Genomic DNA, 16,638 nt, shown 5'->3' with positions numbered 1-16,638 from the left:
AAAAAAAAAAAAAACTTGACTATGAAAGGGACAAAGTTAACGTTTTGCTTTAATTGCAATATAGTCGCATCATTTTTTGGTTTTCCTCCCCCCTTCAAGTCCTTTTCATGTCATCTCCCTCCAGCCCCTCCCATATTCACCCCCTTAAAAGGGACAACTTTTTGTTTTTCTTTTTTATTGGATACTTCCTTTATTTACATTTCAAAATGTTATCCCCTTTCCCAGCTTCCCCCCCTTCCGGAAACCCCTATCCCATCCTCCCTCACCCTACTTCTATGAGGGTGTTCCTCCACCCACCCACCCATTCCCACCTCCCCACCCTCGATTCCCCTACACTGAGGCATCTATCAAGCCTTCATAGGACCAAGGACCTCTCCTCCCATTGATGCCATTCTCTGTTACATATGCAGCTGGAGCCATGTGTACTCCTTGGTTGGTGGCTTAGTAAAGGACAACTTTTAATAGACTCTTTTTTTTTTAATGAACCATCAGCTCGTCTGCTAAGCATTTGCAAAGGGCCTACTATGTGCTGGCTGGAGTTTTAAATGCTAGGACAAGAATTTAAGTCAGCTAAGTTCTATGCCTTTGAGAGCTAATGTTCTAGTTGGGGAAATGATAAAGGCAGATACCTCAGCTGGTGGGAGCCTGTGACATTTATTTTATTTAATGCAAGAAAGGAAGTCTTGTGAAAACCTGAGGTCCAGGATTCCAGACAGAGGAAGAGAATGCACGAGGGTCCTGAGGCAGGAACAGGCTAAATCTGAGGCCCACAAACAAGTACTTCGGAGAGGGCAAGGGATAGTCTGTGTTCAGAGAGTTTGTGTGCGTGTATGCATGAGTGTGTGTGTGTGTGTGCATGTATCAAGGGGCAAAGCGCTCACACAACTAGTTAGGGCGTGCACCATTGTGATGGAAGAGGTACCTGTTGCTGACAGGTGAAGCCTAATCAAGGAAAGACAAGTAACAAGAAGACAGGAAAGGTTCTCCACGAAGAGGAAAGAGCATGAGCAAGACCAGGAGGTGAGGCAGAGCCTGGCACAGCCATGAAAGTAGATCTCAGGTCTGAGGTTGGGGTTAGAGAGGGGGCCAGACTGGTGGGATGTGTGACAGTGAGGCAGAGGGGGAAGCCTCACTCTACCTAATGGGCGCCATCTCAGAATTAATGTGCCGAGGGGGATAGTTCATGAAATAATGAGGGAAGCCAAGGAGGGAGGCCAGCATGGAGAGGGGTGAAAGTGAAGCAGTTGTCAGAATGAAGGGCAATGCTGAAGTAAAAAAGGAGAGTTCCAAAGACCTTGGGAAGAACAGAAAGAGCAGAGGTGCATGTCAACAGGACAGCCCTTGCTTCTATGTCCAGCGTATAGCCTGGGGACTCAGCACATAGGGACAGTCCTGGAGGTTGGTGGTCGTCACAGTGTGACTTGAAGGTGGACAGACCAGATCAATCCCTGACTTACTGGCTTCCTAGCTGTGCGGAACCATTTTCCCATGCCTCAGTTTCTCCACCTGTCAGGTGAAGACTATATAGCATAGCCTGCCTTGCAGAGTTAGTACGTGGATTGTCTACAGAGAGAAGATCCCAGGAAGCAGTGATTACTCAGCTCTCAACCCTTCCTGAGTCCTTGGCCTTGACTCCCAGGTTCCCTCCCCAGCTTCTGTGTCCTTGACGACAGGGTGGGAAGGAGAATGCCTGCTTCGTGCTGCTCTTACGTCACACAGGAGTAAGAGATGGCCTTGTCTGCTTCAGACACACTTCACCATCTTGTCCTTCTCTCTCTCCAGCAAACGAGTGAGACAGAATGGCGTGGTCCAGGCTGATGCTGGCAGCTTGCCTCCTTGTGATGCCCTCTAATGTTATGGCGGACTGCCTGTCCCTGTGCTCCCTGTGTGCAGTGAGGACTCAGGATGGGCCCCGTCCCATCAACCCCCTGGTAGGTCTCAGCAAGGTTTCTCCATGTTATTCTATTTGTGTGTGGAGCCCAGAGAGGGGCGGTTGCATATCTGGGCAGCTGTGCCTCTGCCGCAGTGCATGGAGTAGACAGCCGGGTACCGAGGTCTGAGGTTGTCTACTTCCCACTGCATTCTAGATTTCATTACCATGGCTCCCCAAGACCTGCACAGAGGCCATGTCTCCAGGCAGCCTACTGCCTGGCAACGGGGTGTAGACCATGGTGTGCTCGCTCTGCCATCTGAAGCACTGGGTACACATTCCAAAGCTTCCTTTCCTGGCTGATAGGCACCTCCAAATTCAGTCTCCTGGCAGAAGCTATCACCATGACACTCTCAGAATCTGCCTTGTCGGGCTGGGGCTCTCTTGGGCCTGGGCCTTTTCTCCTGCCTGGCTGATGTTATTTTGACTCATGCTTTCTCCCACACCTCACCCAGCAGTAGTGTTTGTTGGCTGACTGTGGTGGACAACACTCAGGCTCGGGTTCTGGCCCTTTCTTGCTCCCTTACTCTGGAACTCTCTCCTGAGTCTCATTTTCCTCATCTAATGAGGGTTGATTCCCTGAGATCATGATGATTAGTGTTTAATATCTTGACTGGTCTGTGTTCACTGAGCTGCACACAGTGTGTCCATCACACAGTGTGTCCGTGCTCACTCTTAGGAAAGCAATGTGGCTAAGCTTGGGGACCCCAGGTCAGACCTTCAGAATTCAAGCTCATCACTGGTGTTCCTCATCACTGTCAGCATCATTAGAGTCATGGAGGCGATTGAATACAGAACTATGACATAGAGGCTGAGCCCTTCCATCCCCCAAGCACATTCTTTCTGCTCTTCTGATAAGCTTTCAGTCTCTAAAGTGTTAGTAGTCCCCTCCATCCCTGATAGAGGTCGGTAGAGCAACTAGGCCCTTTGAAAGGGCAAAAGAGTATGCGCGGGGCAATCGGAAGATCTTGTTTCTACTTTTGGCCTTGCCACCCGTGTCTCTGCGCCTTTGGGATAGCTGCCTAGGCTCTGTAAGTCTAATTTCTCATTTCTCACATGACGAAGCTCTTGCATCCTTTCAGATTTGCTCCCTGGAGTGCCAGGACCTGGTGCCGCCCTCAGAGGAGTGGGAGACATGCCGGGGCTTCTCATCTTTTCTCACCCTGACTGTCTCTGGGCTCCGTGGCAAGCATGGCTTGGAAGATGAGGTTGCTTTGGAAGAAGGCTACAGTGCACTAGCCAAGCTCTTGGAACCCGTCCTGAAGGAGCTGGAGAAAAGCCAACTCCTTACCAGCGTCCCAGAGGAAAAGTTCAGGGGTCTCTCCAGCAGCTTTGGCAATGGAAAAGAATCTGAGCTGGCGGGTGCTGACCGGATGAATGATGAAGCCGCACAGGCGGGCACGCTCCATTTTAATGAGGAAGACTTGAGAAAACAGGCCAAACGCTATGGCGGCTTTTTGCGCAAATACCCCAAGAGGAGTTCCGAGATGGCCGGGGATGAGGACGGGGGCCAGGATGGGGATCAGGTAGGGCATGAGGACCTGTACAAACGCTATGGGGGCTTCCTGCGGCGCATTCGCCCCAAGCTGAAGTGGGACAACCAGAAGCGCTATGGTGGTTTCCTGAGGCGTCAGTTCAAGGTGGTGACGCGGTCCCAGGAGAACCCCAATACCTATTCTGAAGATTTAGATGTTTGATGCATAACACTTCTCCTCCATGGAGTTGGGTCTGCCCCCTTCCTTGTATTAGAGCCCCCTGCTTCATCCTCCTGTGCTTGTTCCTCTGCTTGCTCCATTCAGCACTCCCATGAGAACATCTAAGCGCACCCCACCCCGTTCTGCTTGTTTTCAGGCAGGGAAGAGTGGAGACCCCCTGCCAATAGGCCCAGTGTCCGGCTCAAACCCCAAGACCTCTAAACTACCACTACTAGTGGCTTTTTGACATCAGCGCAACCGCTCTGTCCCTGTGACCCTTGCCCATCCCAGAATCCAGAGAAACTTGTTCTTTATTCCTATTCGTCTGTGGTTTCCAAACTTCACTGAACGTGTGCTCCTGTTGGAAGAAAAATGAGCACTTCCTGGTAGTATTGCATGGGAACCGTGAGACATGCAGTGTAGAAACATAAAACCAGATACATGCAAATGAGGATCCTAACTATATTCTCAGCCACAGAGGCTCTTCTTATGCACCCTACCCTGGAGGCCATAGGCTAAATGAAAAGCCTTTTCAAGGACAGGGATTATAACCCTAGAGAGGCCGGGCCTCTAGCATGCTAATTGTCTGTACACCCAGAGTCCTCATAGTTTCAAACGTTTCCTGGAAAAACCCAGCTCCTAGACCCTGGTTAGGGCGGTGCCTTTCCCAAGGGTGAAATCCCCTTGCTTATGATGAGAAGCCATCCTTCTGAAGGCTGACGTGATAAAGGGGGAGCAAAGCAAACTAATTTGTTCTGTACAACAAATTCAGAATTTGGGCCAGTTCCCACAGCCCTCATTAAAACCGATCAGTATCACACTTCTAGCCCATGAGGAATTGCATCGGAGTGGAGCTGATGCGGCTGGGCACAGCTGTGCTCTTCAGTAGTTGAGTTGGCTGCGGGAGCCGGAGCCATTTGGCTGAGCCATTTGGCCCAGCTTATGCACTGGCACTGGGAAGGGGATCCAGAAGTGGTAGCTGAAGGAGAGACTGTCCCGCCTCAACACTACAGCAAGTCTCATTCTCTCTGTCTCCAAATAAAAGCAGAGAGAGAAGAAGACAACTGAGTGTTCAGGATCAAGTGGATTCGCTGGATTCAAGTAACCCAGAGTCAGAGACAAACAAGGTCCTCTTTGGTTTGACCTCCCCGTCTCCAGGCAGATAGTTAGATGATGAGTTAAGGGGATGGGGCTGGACAGGAGAGGAAGCAGACTGGATTTGCATATTTGATAGGGAGCAGACTGGATTTGTATATTTGCATAAGATATCTTGAGTGTCCCTCTCCACACACAGGTCACAGCCTGTAGAGCCCTTCATGTGTTCTGAAATGTGTAGATTGTTTTACGGCGACTTGTGTGCTGCTTAAAAATCACATTTATCCAACCTACTTGGGACATGTGATCCTTAATAGGTCTGTGTAGTTTCCTGCTTCTCTGGTATAATAAATAAAGTTATGCGGATGGCTTGCTGTGTTTGCATGAATATATTCGTGTTGTCTCCAGAAAAAGTATATATATATATATATACATATATGATATGTAGATACTTACACAAGCACACACACATGTATAGCTGTATTGGAGGACTGAACCTAGTTCCTCATGTGTGATAGGCAAACACTCAACCACCAAGCCATAGCTCCAGCCCCTCTAGTCATAGAAAATACAGTGTGGAATAACAGAAAGCAAGTGTTTTACAGATTCACATCTGTAAATTGAGTCTGTGTAACTTTGGGCAAGTCTCTGATCTCTCTGGACCTTACTTCTTATTTCTATAAAATAAAGATGAATAGGGCAGTGTTAGTAGTATGGCTGAGAGGATCAGATGAAATCAAACATGTAAAGTTCCCAGCACTTAGTAGGTTCAGTAAACGAGAGCTTCCTTCCCCATATGGTCTTAAGGAACAATGGCAAAGTTGGGCATGTGGCAACAAAATAGGGAGAACAGAGAGAGGTACTGCAGCCTCAGGGGCCATTTCCTGTGCAGGGAAACCGGGACAAATCACAGATGTTCCTAACAAGAGTAACTGTGTTAGTGGCAAACATATACTGTTCTCTGCTAAACAGCCATCCATCACTGAGTGGTGCATATAAGGTGTCCTTATGTGGGATGTGTCTGAATGGCTGTAAATGTGGGCTCCAGTGGGACCTTTGCTTAGAGTAACTTCCCAGAAAGCACAGGGCCAAGCGTGTGACACTCATTCTTTATTCATTTAATGAGGTACTAATCGAAAGCCTGCTGTGTCTGGAAGACCTGTTGCTAGGTGCTGGAAGTGCAGGAGACGGCGTGGACATGCTCTCTGTTCTTACAGTGTCATAGAAATCCCGCTTTGGAAACTGCACTCTAAAGGCTCAGCCTTATTCATAACTTTGCTAGCAGGCAATGTACCAAACTGCTTTGTTTAAATCTGTAGTTTCTTACAGTTTTTATAGTTTGAGCAACAGTGTTGAATTCTCCGACCACCTCAGGGTACTCTCTGGGTCCCGTGACCACCGATAGGAAGTGTTTACTATAGTTCAAGCATGTGGGTAGACATGGGCATTGCTGGGAATCATTAGGACATCATCGCTTTAGGAAACAGGGTTTTGATGTCTAACCAGACAGCTGTGTCAACTCTTTCTTAAGGTAGATTTACAGGCATTTGCTTTTCCCAAGGCAAAAGGAAAGAGATTCAACCAAAGCTGGCCAGAGCACAAATTTCAGAACTCAGTAAATCGTGACTCGTTCTGTCTCTGCTTAGCCCTATAGCTCTGGGACTGAAATACTTAAGATATTAGCAGTGCATGGCAGCAGTAAGACTGTCTTAGGTGCTTATTAATTACTGAATATTTAGGATGGATATATAATATATAATATTCAACATGCAATATATAATATACAATATAATGTATAACAAATATGATATATGATATATATTCCTTTTTCAACAAGTTAGAGTATCAACAAGTAAGGACAAATAGTGGTACTTGCTATAAAGAAAATAATTGGTCTGCAGAATTGGAGGACAGTAAAAATGTCCAGGAAATCCTTCTCTTTCTTTCTTGGTGGTCACAGGAAATGAAGTCTGAAGGAACCTGAGCTTTGAACTCATTTCATCCAGCCACACCCAGGTCCAAAGCAGACACTTAAATCTGCCTGAGCACATTTGTAGACAGACACTTCTCAGCATTGCTCTCCACTTTGGTGGGTCAGAGTGTCATCTCTATCACTTTTACCCACTGGGTCCTGACCCTGCTATCCGTCAGCCTGGAATGTTCTTTAGGGAAGACCTTTCTGTCACTTCCAAACAAGTGTCTTATGACTACGACAAATGTCTTATGATTACAACAGGCAATCTGTTGGCATAGGTAGAACTGGAAAAAGGTGCTCTCTGAGGACTTGAGGAACTGCCTATCAAAAGGCTCCTTCTCTTCAGTGGTGAAGGCTCCTTATATTTTTTAGGTGGCTTCCAAAAGTTCCAGGTCTTGCCAATGCAGGTTTCTGTTTTATGCATTATTTTCACAGTTGCCCTAGCCAACGCTTTATTACACCTCTTCAGCAGCGTTTGGATCCTATGATCAATAATGAGCTACTTCCAGTCATCACAGATAGGTATGTGTGGTGCTCTGGTGGGTCAGAGCATGAACATCATAGAGATAGGATGGAGAAAGGGCTGGCTCAAGGTGGGTGGGGGTGGAGGACTGGAGCATGTTTCCCAGCAGTTAGGGAATGTGCCAGACCACACAGCAGCGAATCTCTCTCCAGCGAGTCGAAGGACTGGTGGGGACAGGGAGAGCTGGCAAGCAGATGCTATGGGGAATGTGCAAGAGACTTCAGACATCTGGCTCTGCATGATGGCTCTCAGTTGGAGCTAAGTAATTATAAAAGAGTATTACAATATGCACAGCTGTGTGCTTGACACCAGACATCCCTCTCGCACCACTTTATGATTTCATTTTTCAATTTTGGAAAAATGAGAGCTAGCCCTTAAAATTTCCCCTCTATAGGACTCCACAGGATGACCAACAGAGTCAACTAAACTGGACCCTTGGGGGCTCCCAGAGACTGAGCCACCAACCAAAGAGCAAGCACAGGATAGACCTAGGTCTCCCACACGTAAATGTGCAGCTTGCTTGTCATGTGAGACCCCCAACAATTGGAGCAGGCTTACCCTGATTCTGTTGCCTGACTGTGAATCCCGTTCCCCTAACTGGGCTGCCTCGTCTGGTCTTAGTAGTCTGGTCTCAGTGGGAGAGGATATCCCTAGTCCTGTAGTGACTTGATGAATCAGAGAGGGTTGGTACCCAGGGAGGGCCTCCCCTTCTCAGAGGAGAAGAGGAGGTAGGAAGAGGGGATGTGTGAGGAGGAACAGGAAGGAGGGGGGGATGTGATTGGATGTAAAGTGAATAAATAAATAAGTTAATGAAAAGAATTCATCCTCTACGTTATGGATTCCACAATAGTATTGTTCCAGCTTCCGTTTTCTAGGTTACCTTCAATGGTGACCAAGAGGCAGGCCTATGAAGGGTGGACAACACGGCTCTAGGGGCACAGGGTATTTTGGGCTCAGATTTTCATTCTCTTGAGTGGAGAGGAGAATACTGACTTTACTGTTATGGGAGCATCAAGTAAGTCTACAGTATACCTGACTTGCTTAAGCCATGTGTGCTACATACTGTTATGTTCTGAGAGTCTAGGCCCATGGCCCACGTACTGGTCTCACTCTGTGGATCAGCCACAGCAGGGCACTGGACCGCCTCAGAACCCGGTTTCTGGTGGTGACTCTGATCACGGTATGTCTGATACCACCCGAGTAAGGCACTTGCCTGTTGGAAGAACAACATTCTACTGTTGGTATGAAAGCAGTGGCATTAAGTAATTTTCCAGGGATTGTAACCTATGTGCTACGAGAGCCCCTCAAGTGTGGATACTTAGAACATTTCCACACCCCAGAGGACTCAACAAGATCTGTTTTAATGAGCTATCTGTGGGGACAGAGACTATCATAGCCCTTCCAGATTCCTGAGCTTCTGTCCCTGCCCACTGGCACTGGCGACCAACATACCAACACCCTGGTAACCTTTAAAAAGCCCATTACTAATAAGCAAGCAGTTTCTAGACAACATCGAATACAGTCTCTAGATAGGAACTTTGTTCATAATGATCATGACCGTCATTACCATTCTCTGCTTTGGGTCACCCCTCCAAGTCCCTCATAGGAACCAACCTAGCGATGGGGCATATCTATTAATTAAAGGCTCCAAAGTGAGACAACAAAAATCCCCACCTCAGTCTTGGGAACAACTCTTCCCTAATAGATGTCAGTTTGACATCCATAACGCTACACAGGAGTGTGCAGATTTATAACAAAGATTTATAATTACTCCTCCAATGTGTAAATGTGCGCCCATATTGTTCTCACGCACAATTTGTCGTGTTATGTCTAATTTCAGTTGAGTCCGTTATTTGTTCTCGGGAGCCTTTATTACTGCTGACAGGAAGTGTGTTTTCTGAAAGGGAGGACCTCTCTTGCTCTCCAATGCTTCCATACCCCTGCCAGGCCCCTGCAGGAGCTGCCTTGAGGGGAGATTTCTGATAATTGACAAGAGGAGTGAAATATTGAGATTTGAGAAAGGGAGACTGAACAGAGTCCAGGCCCATGGGCCTGAGTATTGTTCTAGCTCTGCACAGCAGCTGAGACAGGGGACTGGGCCTCTTCAGTTTCCATTAAATGCTGCTGATAACATTTCCAGTTTTCAGGAGCCTGCACATGATGATTGGTATCTGTCAGGAAATTCTGCCCAAAGCCACTGAGTTTTTTCGTTGCATCCTATCCTATATGAATGAAGGAGATGGTTTCTACCCTATGATTTGAGAAAGTTCTCAGACATGCAGGAATACCATCCAGCTAAAAGTTGTTGCATAACCAGAGCAGTGTCTTCCCTACCTGAATTCACCTCATTTCTGATGACCACTATTGAGCATCTACTGTATACTCAGCAACAGGCAAGAGGCAAGCGATCCATTGGAGCTTAAACAAAGTACTAGTTCACAGGGTTCAATTCTCAAGGAGGGATAAAGTATCTACATAGATGGATCTGACAAGGGTTGGGTGAGATGGTTGTGAGTTCTAGGGGGGGAAAGAAAGGGAGGAGGGAGTGAGGGATGGGGGGAGGGTAGCCACTTAGAGAGGTCACAATGGTACCTCTGAAAGGGTGGCATAAGACCAGAGATGTATAAGGTTGGCATTAAGTTGTAGTTGTCTAGATGTGTGTGTGTGTGTTTGTGTGTGTTTTCCATGCACAGAGAATGGCAAATTCAAACACTATCAGGAGAGTGTGTGATTATTTGTGGTAGAAAAGCAAACAGGAGGGGCTGAGGGAGGGCAGGGGGTAGAAATGGAGCAGAAGTCAATGGGAGCAGATGGCACTGGGCTTCTGCCCTCTTCTACCTCATACTGTTACCCATGACAGCCTCCAAGGGTCACTGTCGCTCAACTGATGGACCCTGGAAAAGACCCTTGACCCATGGGGGATAAGAGCTTCTGGAAGGACATAATCTAGGTCAGGTCAATTGGCATCGCCAAAAAATGATGATGGAAGGTTCTGGAAGTAACCAGAAGTAACTTTTCTTTCCTGGTATCAAGGGCCCAGTCATAATAATTTCTCTAAAACAGGCAGCCAAGGGAATTGGGACTTGGGGTTCACCGGGTGGTTCAAATTCCTCACAGGCAGGGGGTAGCTCTGGAAATGCTGCAGGTGGGGGCTGGGAAGCCAGTTTGCAAAAAATCAGTAGCACTTGAGAAATTATCCTGCAGAAGATACACAGAGCTCCTACCTCCCCATCCTTCTTAGCCTGAGAAATGTAGCCTCATGCTTTGAGCTTTTATGAAGAAAATTGGTCTCTGAGTTGTTTTATATAAAAAAGATTCATCATTGTCAAGTATATACATATCATATTTTTTTTTTGTGAATCAAATTGGATTTCAGTGCATTGGAGACTATTGCTTTCAGTTTCTTTTCTTTTTTTTTTTTTTTTTGATTTTGCAGGTTATACTACTTCTTGCCCGTTTATAAGCATCTGAAAACCATCAAGAATGTTCATGTGAAATTAATCAAGAGTCGGGATTGAGACAGGGAGTTTTCACTAACCCCTTCCCTGGGGTCCCTTCCCTGGGGTTAGTGTATGACCTCTGAACTCAGAACTGTGTAGTCCAGCTGGGGAGAGTCCTTAGAGCAGTGGTTCTCAACCTGTGGGTGACAAGCCTCTAGCTCCAGAAATATCTACACTCTAATTCATAACAGAGGCGAAATTACAGTTATGAAGTAGCAACAAATGTAATTTTATGGTTGGTGGTCACCACAGCACGAGGAACTATGTTAAGGAGTCACAGCATTAGGAAGGTTGAGAACCACTGGCTTGGAGCAAATGCCAGTAGAAAAAACCATGGAGAGTTATTCTGACCCTGCAGAGGAGAGAGAGGAGCTTTGGGCACAGAGAGCAGAGGCCTGGGTCCAAATGATGGCTCGAGGCGGGGCAGATAGCTGAAGTGCTACAGGGACATTTCAGATACAGGAAGAGCTTCTTCATGTAAGCCCTGTAGGTGGCCAGTGGGCCTCATCTCAGAAATGAAGAAAGCAAGTAAAAGATCTAATCAAAGAAGCGGCATGGCCAGGGTGCTGATTGGAGCAACACTGTGCACCAGAGCAATGCTATACCAAGGGTTTAAAACCTCACACTGCTAGGGCCATTCTTCTGGCCACGCCATGTATGCTGCTGGATGCTACACCATTGCTGTCAACTGATGCCCCACATCATTCATTCACTGCTACCCCAGATCTCACATTTAAGGCGAGACAGGGCTAAAGATGACTGGGTGGTTAAGAGTGCTTGCCGAACAGACATGAAGACCTGAGCTCTGATCCTAGCACCTGTGTAAAAAGCAGTTCGTGGCTGTAACCCCAATCTTGGGAGGCAGAGACAGGAGTGCCAGTGAGGCTTGCTGGATGAACAGCAGCTCCAAGTTCAGTGAAAGACCTTGTTTCAAAGGAATAATGGAGAATCGGTAGAACAGGATGTCCCCTTGTGCATACTGGTACACACATGCATCTACCACACCCACAAGCACACACACACAAAGAAAAGGAAGGTGAGCCTGGGCTTGCTGGCACACACTTGGGAAACATTAGCAGGTGGATCTCTGAGCTTGAGGGCAGACTGGTCTGTATAATGAGTTCTGGCTAGCCAGGGCTACATAGTCAGTCCCTATCTCAAAAACAAAAGCAAGCAAGCAAAAGAGAATGAGACAAAGGCAGGATGCCACACACCCACCTTACAGTGGCAGACACTCTCCTTCCCCACTCTTAACACCGACTGATCCTTTTACAGTCTCCATAGCAGTGTCTGTTCCAGAATAGCATATGGTTGAAACGGTGCAGCACAGCCTCTGCAGGGGCTTCTTTGACTGAGTGATGGACACTTAAGTTCCTTTATGTCTTTCTTCAGCATCCGAGCTCATATGGTCAGTGGGTGATATGTTCTTAAGGAACAGAGCTGAGGAAAAAAAATACATACTAAGAGGTTTGTTGTTGGTTTGTTTGTTTGATTAGCTTATACAGTATAGTCTGAGCCGTCCAACAGTGTCTGCCTTCACCCTAGGGAGGCCAAGAACCTGGCAGCTGTTCAGCCCACAAAACCAGTCACCCCAGGACCTCCAGTCTATCACTGTTGGCCTGGAAATTTCTGGAGAGCCACTGGGCTTCTGTCCACATTGGAAGGTGGAAGAAACAGTTCTGATGTCGGCAAATAGCAGCAGCAGCAGCAGCAGCAGCAGCAGCAGCAGCAGCAGCAGCAGCAGCAGCAGCAGCAGCAGCAGCAGTAGCAGCAACAGGGTAGATGAACCTGCTGCAAGAGTCAAATGATGTACGTGTACTTGCAAGCACGGTGAAAAGGCAGCAGGAAGGAGCAAGCCTCCACATTTGGGCTGGGTCTCCTCACTTAACAGAACTGCATCAAGAAAATCCCTTACAGGTGTGCCCAGTAGGTCTCTCTACCCTGTGAAGTTATTAACCCTCATGTGAATATTCTCTAGTTACTCCATGTATACACTGAAGGGCATCTTGGCTTTTTTGTGGGAACATAAATTTACAACTAAGATCTTTAATTATTATTAAAGTTGTCACTATATTATGTCATTACTTTTAAAAATATTCTTTTAAATTTACATTTGTGCATGAGCCTGTGTGAGTTTATGGGTGCTACCTCGTGTATCCCTGGAGTTCAGAGGAGGTGTGGAGTTACAGGCAGTAATGAGCTACCACATGGGTGTTGTGAACCCAACCCAGGTCCTCTATAAGAGCAGTGTTTAACCCCTGAGCCATCTCTCTAATCCCTGATAATCCTTTTGAAGTGAGGCGGAATGAGCAAATTCTACATGTGGACCTGAAGGAGAGCAAAGGAGCCAGCCATGATAGAGCCAAGGGAGAATCGTAAGGAGTGAGGAGTGCCTGGTACAACGTGGGTGGCATGGAGATGTGAGGGGGCAATGCCTAGGGCGGCATGGATGCATGGTGATCTGATCGGAGTACTCAGACCACCAGGCGAGCACGGGGATGAAGACTTGGAGAATCCTATTGACTCAACAGCTATCAAGCTACTGGGGCATCATGGCCCAGGCTCCAGAAAGCTCCCTGGGTCTCTAACATCACAGTGTTTATGTAGAAAACCCGAGTCATGTCCCAACAACCACACTATGTCAGAATCTAGGTTCTATCTGAAAGCTAAAGAAACAGAGGCTGGGAGCAGGAGGAAGCTTGCATTCCTGGTCTGACCTGACTTTGGGACTAATAGAACACAGGGAGGGGAAAGATGTGGAGTTCAAGATGTCTGCCGTGTCTATCAGAGTCCTAGCCTGGGCAGACAGCAAGGGCTAAAAGAGCTTCATAACTCAATTAGGCAGTAAGGAAATTAGTGAAGGAAGCCAGGTGACTTCCTACGTGGGTGGAGGGAGGGCAAGGCAGGGGTTGGGGATGGGTACTGTGGTCTCAGATTACAGAGTTAATGAGATGGCCAGAGCCCAACCATCCACAAGATCCACTTCTTTAGAGAAAATGGAGTCCTTTGTTGACATGGCAACCATTTGAAAAAGGCTCTGCAGCAAGAGAGAACACCCTGCCCATCAAAGCAGCTCAGCGCAGCCCATGGGTGTATCAGGATACAATGTATCCAAGACCCCAAACAAAAATGGCTTAAAGCTCTCGGAAAAGTGAGGCTGGGGCAGCTTATGACCCTGCTCTGTTTAGCTTTTGCTGCATAAGCCGTCATAAAACTCAATGGCTGAAAACAATTATGTGCGCTGAGGAGTAACTCTCTGAGGGTTTTTACCTGGACGGAAATGGAGGGCTGCAGAGCTGGGGGACTCCACAGGCAGTCACTACATCTCCTGATGGCATATGCTTGGGCCAGGGTCCCTCATCTTCCAGCAGGTTAGACCAGTTTCCAATGGAGCATGACATTTCCAGTCAGCACTACAAGCAGGCAAATGTGAATGCTGCCTCAGACAACACCCAATGCTGGTTTTGCCACATGTAATTGATGAAAGCAAGTCACGGGCAAGTCCACAGAGCAGGAGGAGGCAAGAAGGCAAGACCACATTCCCAGGAGGCTTGGGTGGACGGTCTTACAAGGTAATCTCAGACTCCTCTACAAAGCTACCAGAATTCCAGGATCCTGCATCCTCACATTGCACTTAGTCTCCTAGGACTAATGGTGACAGAAGTTCAACCATGATGTCTGTGGTCAAGGGGCAAGATGGAGAAACGGCTAAAATAGAGTGGGGAGGACAAATATAGTAGTTATGTGTTCAGAACGTGTTCTGGAAGCAGTCACATAATATTTCTGCTTAAACCTCACTGGCCAGATCTTGGCCACATATTCACTTTGTTACAAGGGATGCTGGGAAGTACCATCTTGGTTTCATGTAACCAAATGGTCAGGCAGGGAACCATGGGTATTGGCTTTGTTGCACAAGGAACTATAAAGGGTGGTAACTCGCACAGGATGGAGAGCTTTTCTCTTTCTTGGGCAAATGCCTTTTAACCTTGCACACTTAGGCATTTGAGATGTAAAGTATTCACGACAATGGGGCGCTTCAGCATAGAGAATGAACAAATTAGCCTACGACTCTAATTTGAAATTTGTAATTGATTATAGACTTGTCGGTTTTCTGTTGAGGACCTGTGACCACTGGTGTGATGTACCAGAGGTCCTGAGATTCACTACACTTTAAGGTCTTAAATTGGATTTTCCAACGTGCTTTAAACTCTGGAAAGTTTTGCTTGTTAGGGCAAATAAGGAAAGTGTTTAAAAATGAAACCGAGTACACTAAATTAGTAAGTCCTGTGTTAAATGTTGAAGATAATTTAATTACCCACACTTGCAAAGGGGATAGATAGTTTTAATGGTGTTGACTATTAATCAAAAGTCCCTTGAAAGTGACTGCAAAGAAACAGACCAAGTTTTGAAAATTGAACTTAAAGGCTTAAGGACAACTGGGAGGTTTTTCCTCAAGAAGCAATTGCAAGGCTCTGACTCTTAATTAAATAACAAGTACTTTGTTTCAAATTAAATAACAAGACTCCTTGCCTCATGACATCTCTGATCTCCCGCAGAAGTAAGCTGGGCTTGTCCCTTAGGCTCACACTCTGCCAGCCTGGGTGGGGAACTTTAAGGACCTGGAATTGGCTAGCAACAACAGAATGGGAAGAGAATGCAGGGAACAGGCACAGGAAGCAGGTACAGGGGCAGATATAGGTACAGCCAGACAGGCACAGGGACACCCAGACAGGGACAGACATGTATAGACAGGCACAGAGGGTAGGCACAGGTAGGTACAGGTAGGTACAGCTGGCAGGCACTAGCAGACAGGCACAGGGGGTAGGTGCAGGCAAGGGCAGTGCGCAGGTGCAGGCAGACATGGGGTTAAGTGGATGGGCAGGCACAGGAGGCAGCCCAGACCCACCTTGCCAACTCTACCTCCCAAACGAACACATTGTTCTTCACTGGAGACTTTGTTTTGGAGGAAAGGGTCTGAAGATACGCCTGTATAAGAATGGGAGCTGGGACAGCCACGGAAGTCCTGAGGGGGTCTTTGAACAGAGGACAGTTTCCAGATCACCCCTAAGCTCTCTGCCTGGGAGGGGACAATTTCTGCCCTAATAAAAATCAGAAGCAATCGTCACCGTTGTAGTGCCAGTTCCTGGTAGGGACACTGCTGCTTCCTATATTGACACCCGGTGCTCATCCAGCTGCTGTCTTCTCCAGAAACCACAACCTCACTCCCAGGCCACAGCCCTGTGTAGAATCTGGCTCGGAGCTAGGCGACAGCTGAGACCACTTTCTTGTTTTCACTCCGTGAAAGCAGGGCTGGCTGCCAAGAAAACTGGACTGGTAGTCACCCTCCTACTTAATGCTTAGGCGCTTTCCCTTCCTAGACTGCTCCCTTCCCCACAAGCCCTGTGTCTATGTAGAGTTGAGATACATGAAGTCCAGGCATACAGTAGGTCCTGGATTTACTTTTAGCGTCCTCTCCAGGAATCCAGTGTGTTTTATGAAGCTCTTGATAAGTCTCAAAAACAATCTTGCTCCTTTGCTACAGTCTCCACAGGTTCTTGGGGACTTGGGGCATAATCACCTTGGGGTACACTATCTAAGCTCTAGAGCAAAGATGCATCCACCGCAGGGGGCAGTAACAAGCCAGGTGGCTGAAGCCAGCGGTATCTGATCTGGGCGCGCCCCCTTGTGGTCACCTGGATCAACACACTCGGGGGAGTTTTGTCACCATCTGGGTAGGCTTAAGAATCTAAATTCCAAAGTTTGGAGCTGTGACGAAAGGATGGACCATCCAGAGACTGCCATATCCAGGGATCCATCCCATAATCAGCCTCCAAACGCTGGCACCATTGCATACACTAGCAAGATTTTGCTGAAAGGACCCTGATATAGCTGTCTCTTGTGAGACTATGCCGGGGCCTAGC

The 16,638-nt window shown here is 47.4% G+C and overlaps 1 protein-coding gene across 4 annotated transcripts in view; it reads left to right on the top strand.

Annotated features, from left to right (window-relative positions):
* Pdyn (prodynorphin) overlaps positions 1–5,081 on the top strand; it is a 14,228-nt gene extending 9,147 nt beyond the window's left edge. For all 4 annotated transcript variants that reach the window (XM_029470260.1, XM_029470256.1, XM_021157014.2 and 1 more), the window contains 2 exons: positions 1,783–1,931; positions 3,013–5,081. In XM_029470260.1, coding sequence (XP_029326120.1) covers positions 1,800–1,931; positions 3,013–3,627 — 747 coding nt within the window. In that variant the 5' untranslated portion in view covers positions 1,783–1,799 and the 3' untranslated portion in view covers positions 3,628–5,081. The remainder of the gene's footprint in view (positions 1–1,782; positions 1,932–3,012) is intronic.
* Positions 5,082–16,638: the final 11,557 nt, after the last annotated feature.

Source organism: Mus caroli, chromosome 2, assembly GCF_900094665.2.
Source record: "Mus caroli chromosome 2, CAROLI_EIJ_v1.1, whole genome shotgun sequence".
Lineage (NCBI taxonomy): Eukaryota > Metazoa > Chordata > Mammalia > Rodentia > Muridae > Mus > Mus caroli.
This window is presented reverse-complemented; position numbering and strand designations above follow the sequence as displayed.